We start from the raw sequence: 7,479 nt of genomic DNA on the forward strand, positions 1-7,479 counted from the left end.
GCACCGATCATGGCGCTTCTTCGTACCAGGGGCATTCCTTTGCTGCCCTATCTGGACGATATCCTGATAAAGGCCCCCTCGCTTCCCCAGGCCGAGGACAGCTTCAAAATCACTGTTCAGACTCTGGAACAGTTCGGCAGGATAATCAATTTCCCAAAGTCCTCTCTCCTCACGTCCCATAAGCTCGCCTTTCTGGGGATGATTCTGGACACCTCGACCGCCGGAGTATTCCTGCCAGTCTCCAAGTCCTCCCAGATCCAGGGGGCAGTGTCGCATCTGCTGCGCTCCCCGTGCCTCTCCATACGGGACAAATAAAGATTATCCACGGCACGTGCCGTGGATAATCTTTATTTATTACACGACTGAAGTCCTCTACGAGCACCCTCCATTTTTAAAGGTGTGCGGACTCCGCAATCTCTCTTAATCTCCATACGGGACTGCATGCGGGTCCTGGGTCTTATGGTAGCCCCTTTCGAGGCCGTTCCATATGCCCAGTTTCACACTCGCTTGTTGCAACAGGAGATCCTTTCCCTTTGGGACAAGACCTCTCGGGGGCTGGACGATCGCATCCGCTTGTCTCAGCGGGTTCGGGCAGCTCTCCCTTGGTGGCTGTCCCCAATGAACCTGACATCGGGGAGATCCTTTCTCCCGTTCTCCTGGACGATCGTCACCATCTATGCCAGCCTCCTGGGGTGGGGCGGTGTTCTCCAGTCTCGCACAGTTCAAGGGGTTTGGTCGGCGGTGGAATCTCGCCTTCCGATCAATATTCTGGAACTGAGGGCGATTTTCCGCTCCCTCTCCCATTGGACTCTCCTGGCGGGCCTCTCGGTGAGGATTCAATCGGACAATGCCACGGCTGTGGCCTACATCAACCATCAGGGCGGGACCCGCAGCCGGATGGTGATGCAGGAGGTGGCGAGAATTCTGACGTGGGCGGAGTCGCACGTTCCGGTGTTGTCAGCAGTCTACATTCCAGGAGTAGACAACTGGACAGCGGACTTTGTAAGCCGCACCAAGGTGGATCCAGGCGAGTGGTGTCTGCATCCAGATGTATTCTAAGAAATCTGCCGCAGATGAGGCCGTCCGGATGTGGACTTAATGGCGTCCAGGCTCAACAATAAGCTCCCGGTGTTTCTGGCTCGCGCCCGGGATCCGAAAGCGTACGGGGTGGACGCGCTGGTGTCTCCATGGCAGGACTTCAGTCTCCTCTATGTCTTCCCTCCGCTTCCTCTACTACCAAAGGTTCTACGGAAGATCAAGGCGGAAGGGATTCCGACGGTTCTCATCGCCCCAGAGTGGCCTCGCCGCGCGTGGTTCTCAGACGTGGCTCGGATGCTGGCGGACGCACCATGGCCTCTTCCCGACAGAGAGGATCTACTGTCTCAGGGCCTGCTCTTCCACCGGAATTTACGGTCTCTTCGTTTAACGGCGTGGCTGTTGAAACCGCCATCCTGAAGAAGAGGGGGTTCTCGGACTCGTTGATTAGAACCATGATCAGTGCGAGGAAACCGGCTTCCTCCAGGATTTGCTATCGTACCTGGAAGGCTTTCCTGACTTTTTGTGAGGACTCTGGTTTCCCTCCCCTTCGCTTTTCCATCCCAATGGTGCTGCCTTTTCTTCAGTCCGGGCTTGAGATGGGACTGTCGCTGAGTTCCCTGAAGGGTCAGGTTTCCGCGTTGGCCGTCTTTTTTTCAGAAGTCCCTTGCTCTTATGGGTCCTGTGAAGACTTTTCTTCAGGGGGTGGCACATTCTGTTCCCCCGTATGTTCCCCCTTTGCCTCCTTGGGATCTCAACTTGTTCCTGCGCGCTCTGCAGTCGGCCCACTTCGAGCCTCTGATTTTTCTCACTTGTAAAGTGGTCTTCCTTGTGGCCATAACTTCCATCAGACGGGTGTCGGAGCTGGCCGCTCTTTCCTGCCAAGAGCCTTTTCTGGTTTTTCACCAGGATAAGGTCGTGCTCCGTCCGGTTCCCTCCTTTTTGCCTAAGGTGGTCTCTCCCTTCCACCTTAACTAGGCTCTTGTCCTGCCCCCCTTTTGACCTTCTCCGGCAAACCCCAAGGAACGTGCTCTACATTCCCTGGATGTCGTACGGGCCCTGAAGTTGTATCTCGCGGCTACCGCTCCCGTCCGCCGTTCAGATTCCCTCTTTGTGATTCCTGAGGGACCTCGTAAGGGTCTGGCGGCCTCCAAGGTCACTGTGGCGCGATGGATCCACTCGCCCATTTCCGCGTCTTATTGCGCTCATGGTAGGGTTCCCCCGGCTCGGATTACTGCTCACTCCACTAGAGCGGTGGGGGCTTCCTGGGCAAGGCGCAATCGTGCCTCTGCATCTCGGCTATGTAAGGCGGCCACCTGGTCGTCCTTACATACCTTTACGAAGTTTTATCAGTTGCATTCTCTGGCTTCGGCTGATGCTGTCTTTGGCCGCAGGCTTTTGCAGGCTGTGGTTCCTGTTTGACCGTTGGACATTCCTCCTGGCGGTGCTGATATTTTTTCCCACCCCATGGACTGCTTTAGGACGTCCCATGGTCTGTGTCCCCCAATGGAAGAAAGTACGAGAAAAGGAGATTTTTTGTGAAACTCACCTGTAAAATCTTTTTCTCGTCTTTTCCATTGGGGGACACAGCTCCCACCCATTCTGCCTGTTGCAGGAGGGGTTTTCAATTCAGTTTCTGTTTGTGGTTGGACCTTACGGCTTGGTCCGATGGCTTCCATTATTTTTTCAAGTCTCCTTCTCCTACTGCTTTTGCAAGTGAGTTCTGAGTGAGCCTGAGTTCCTCCTGGTGGAGTCGGGGGGTATAGCCCGAGGAGGAGGAGCTCTTTTGTGTTTGCATAGTGTTCCTCCTACTAATACCTCTAAGCTATACCCATGGTCTGTGTCCCCCAATGGAAAAGACGAGAAAAAGATTTTACAGGTGAGTTTCATAAAAAATCTCCTTTTTTATTTTATTTTATTTTAATCCACAAGCTTTACCGATTCTTATAGATGTCTGTACTATATGACCGAATGTTCCACGTTTTTATTCTTTCTAGAATAATCCTGGTCGACCAGCCCCTACACTTCAGGAAATGATTCAGATGTCAGCTGAGATCTCTGATGGGATGGCTTACCTCAATGCCAAGAAATTTGTACACCGTGATTTAGCTGCTCGCAATTGCATGGTTGCTGAAGATTTCACAGTCAAAATTGGAGGTATATTATCTGTCACATTCTTTTCTATATTGTTTCCTCTCTGTGAGTGAATTGAGAAAGAGAGGATGCATTATTATGATATTATGATCACAGGATTTATGCCACTTGTTGATTTAATTAATATATGCCAAGTAAATGGTACCCCGAAGCCGAGTTCGGTTTCAAGTTTTATATCTATTACTGAAGTTATTCAACGAAGTCAAATGTGACTTCGCGAGTAACTGACTTTGGCTCATCTGAGCCGATTCATTTTAATACTGTAGAGACAGATCTCCGTACAGTATTAATCCAAAGTTTTGAACAAAGCGACTTCGGATGTAACATCCGAAGCTCACTTTGCTCATCTCTACCCCTCAGATGCCATAGTCAGTAGTAACCATGGCATCTGAGCAGTTGGACAAAGGGAGGAAGTTACCTCTGTCCACCTATCGACACCCCAGAAATGCAATTGCAGGGTGCTGAGTGGTTGTCATGGCATCTAGGGGCCTTCTGAAAGCCTCCAGGCCTGCCCTCTTCCTGCCTTTGGCAGAAATATTACAGTGATCAAACACCCAAAAAATTAAGGTTTTTAAAAAATATTAAGTTTTTATTTTTTTCATTTTAATATATTATGCCCAAACTATTAAAATGTCATTCCTTTGACTGTTATACATTTGACACCAACTTATCAATGTATCCTACTCGTTGAATCAATTACATCTTTTTCCCCTGCCTGCATGTTGGTATTGTAATTTTGTTCTCTAATTTTTCTGACTCGCTGTTGCCAATCATTGATTTTTCTTCTCAGATTTTGGGATGACTCGTGATATCTATGAAACTGATTATTACCGTAAAGGAGGAAAGGGGCTGCTACCTGTAAGGTGGATGTCCCCTGAATCTCTCAAAGATGGAGTATTCACTACATTTTCAGACGTCTGGTATGAACTTCTAGTGTTGAAAAAGCATGACAAAATAACATGTTTTTGGAGAAAAAAATGCCATAACATTACAATATTTATTTATTTTAAATCAAAACCTAATTTTTGAGGATAGTGGCAGAATATCTTTAGTGATTATCAAGCTCCTTTAGTATGAGAAGAAGATGGCATTCTCCATCATCCATTAAGTTCTTGTTTTCTTAATACTTAACTGCATATAGACATGATGGTGAATCATGACTGTTTTCCTTTCTTTTAGGTCCTTTGGTGTAGTGCTCTGGGAAATAACAAGTTTGGCTGAACAGCCATACCAGGGGTTATCCAATGAGCAAGTGCTCAAGTTTGTCATGGATGGAGGTTCTCTAGAACAGCCAGACAACTGTCACCCTAGACTGTAAGTTATGAAGACGAGCTGTTAAAGGGAAACTAAAACTAGCAGTGATAAAATTAAAAAGCTGATATTACCCCACACAAAACAATGTCATAGAAATCTCAGAGAGCACAATATTCTGATCTGTTCCAAATATGGTAGACTGTGTGTGTGTGTGTGTGTGTGTGTGTGTGTTGGGGGGTTCTTAACCAGGGGAGTCTGGGGCTAGGCCTGCTTTTGCCCTGCAGTCAATGAGGAGGAGGGTGGGGGTGGGGGGAAGTCTCCTACTGCCAGTTGTCTTACAGCCAGATACAGGACAGCGAGGAGGAGGAGGCTGATCTTCTCGGACAAACAGAGAAGAATTATTTCTCAATTTCTCAGCTATGTCTTTTTTTAAATAATCAGTGTATCTCTTTGGACAAGATTATGATGTGCTAGTTTTTCATTTTACATCTGACTCCTTTCTTTCAGTCACAGTCTAATGCAGATGTGCTGGCAGTATAATCCCAAGATGCGGCCCACGTTCTTGGAGATCATTGATATGCTAAAGGATGACCTCCATGATAGTTACCGAGAGCTGTCCTTCTACTACAGTGAAGAAAACAAACCACCTGAGACCGATGACCTTGAGATTGATTTTGAAAACATGGAAAGCACCCCTCTGGACCCATCTTCTTGTTCACTACGAGATGAGGGACAGCGAGGAAACCTCTATGAGGAACACATACCCTACACTCACATGAACGGGAGTAGGAAAAATGGACGCATTCTCTCCCTCCCTCGTTCCAGCCCATCCTAACACACAGAGCTCTGCCCTCTGAAAGTTAACTACCCTCCGTCAAATCTCAGGACAGAACTCTACCCATGGCTAGAACATCAAAACACCAACGCCCTCTTCAGGTTTTGAATGTTTCATCGTCCCATAGGGTTCTTGACTGAATGGTCTTGTGTGCTTTTTTTTTTTTTTGCTTTTTTTCTTTTTTTTTTTTTAATTCATTTGACAGGCTGACTATTGGGCGAAATCGAAACTGTGAACAGACATAACAGGAGGAAACTCCATTCTTTTCAGCTACACTTTATTGCCTATTTATTTCCAGTGGCTTCTCATACTAGAAAAGTAAATGTGTGCTATGCTTACAAGTGGAAGAGAAATAAATGCACTTGGATGACTTTAAAGCACACACCAGACATAATAAAACTGAAGCTCTAAAAGAAGGCAACATTTAAAGCTCTCTCTTTACTTGTTATGAATTAAGAATAATTTTCACCTCAGTGGAGCTATCTGAAACCAGGTCCAGCAAATTGGGAGTTTCTGATTTAGCTTTCCCATAGCTTCAATGGGAAATAACTTACAGAAAGAAGTGAAGATAGTGTGGCTAAAGTCCAGCCAGTTTTACCTCACATGGAACATCTGACATGGTGAAGTTCACGTACCTTACATGTTACCCCAGCTTCTTTTTCCTGACCTACTGAAATTTTACAACAGAAAACATATCACTTGTTGAGCTTGTACTTGTGGTGCATAAGCTGTGCACCCGTACCCATGTTCTTTCTGCTACAAATCTGTATAGTTTAATGTTGTTCACCTTGTAGTTAAGAATCTGGAAGGTGCTGATGGGGTGATAATTTATTTTTATCCCCCCCTTCCCCCTCGTATACCTTAAAGAAACCTTCAGGTTGGTTGATATTTGTATGTCGGATGTGTTCTTAATCAGACCAAAAAGGGAGGAATCACTTAACATCCCTTTTCCTCTACATCAAAACCATAATTGCTTAAAAACTGTATACAACCAATTGCGTTATCCTGCAAATTACAGTAGAATCTGTTTTATTCTGTAGCCATAAACTTGCAATGGTTTTATCTATACCAGTAAGAAAGGTAACTGGTTGTCAGCTTCTTTGGTTTGTGTAAAGGCCTCTAAAATCAGATTTTGCCTGTTGTGAACTACAAATAATGTATAGCAGTTGCTTCTTTTCATGTTATTTATATATATATATATATATATATATATATATATATATATATATATAAATCCCTAAAGGAAAAAATTCCTTATTAGGAGATCTATGTATTGGTTGAAATTATTTCAGAATCGAAAATTCTGAACAGAACACAGTATATATATATTTTTCTTTTTAAAAAAAAAAATTTTTCATACACAGTTGCTGGTTTTTTTAATTGTTTTTTTTAGGCATATTGGGAATCTGTTATTTACCACACAAAATTGCGCATAATTACAATAAGACACATATAGCAGATTTTTCATTACGCTCAATGTACTACTGCGAGATAAAAGGACAATGGTTTTAAATAACTTTCCATCTAATTTTCAGAACTATCCCGATTCCACTCTACATGAAATAATGGGACTGTAAAATAACCAGTATTAACAATATAGTTCACATTTTGCCTGTCTAGCAAAGCCGATTACAATGGGACTTCTCGTAGCATTTTGTATTGATCTAAAGTAGACGATTTTGTGCCCCTCAAGTCTCCCATCACTGTGTATAGTCTAGTAGTATTAATTGTGTTCCGACTTATGATGTACACCTACATTTCGTGTTGTCCTCTTAGTCATGTATGGCTTTTTGCTAACTTTTACCTTCTCTTCTGATTGAAGAGATTCTGCTCTTAAGTTCTACTACTCCAAAGTTTTTTCCCTTATAATATATATAAATATATATATATATATATATATATATATATATATATATATATTTTTTTTTTTTAGCACATTTGTGATATTCTCTGTATATTTCCATTTTACTACTAATGCTGGCGTTACATTCTATTGATGCTGACTACATAACCATGTTCAGGACTATGTAGGTCTATGAAACCCCCTCACACGTTTATAATGCTATGCTTTGTATAACCTTACCATTTATGTCATGACAGCCTTTTCTTATACTTCAGCCAAATGCTTGTACTTTAGCCTATACACAGTGTAGCTTTTCTTATAGAAATGACATGAGCAATTTGTAAGGTGAGTTAGACAG

At 43.9% G+C, this 7,479-nt stretch overlaps 1 protein-coding gene across 1 annotated transcript in view; it reads left to right on the forward strand.

Moving 5' to 3' along the window:
- The window catches only part of INSR (insulin receptor), a 140,589-nt gene extending 134,139 nt beyond the window's left edge, over window positions 1-6,450 (forward strand). The window contains exons 18-21 of the mRNA XM_044270099.1: window positions 3,033-3,192; window positions 3,980-4,109; window positions 4,369-4,503; window positions 4,951-6,450. Coding sequence (XP_044126034.1) covers window positions 3,033-3,192; window positions 3,980-4,109; window positions 4,369-4,503; window positions 4,951-5,278 — 753 coding nt within the window. The 3' untranslated portion in view covers window positions 5,279-6,450. The remainder of the gene's footprint in view (window positions 1-3,032; window positions 3,193-3,979; window positions 4,110-4,368; window positions 4,504-4,950) is intronic.
- Window positions 6,451-7,479: the final 1,029 nt, after the last annotated feature.

The sequence above is a fragment of the Bufo gargarizans genome, chromosome 1, assembly GCF_014858855.1.
Source record: "Bufo gargarizans isolate SCDJY-AF-19 chromosome 1, ASM1485885v1, whole genome shotgun sequence".
NCBI lineage: Eukaryota > Metazoa > Chordata > Amphibia > Anura > Bufonidae > Bufo > Bufo gargarizans.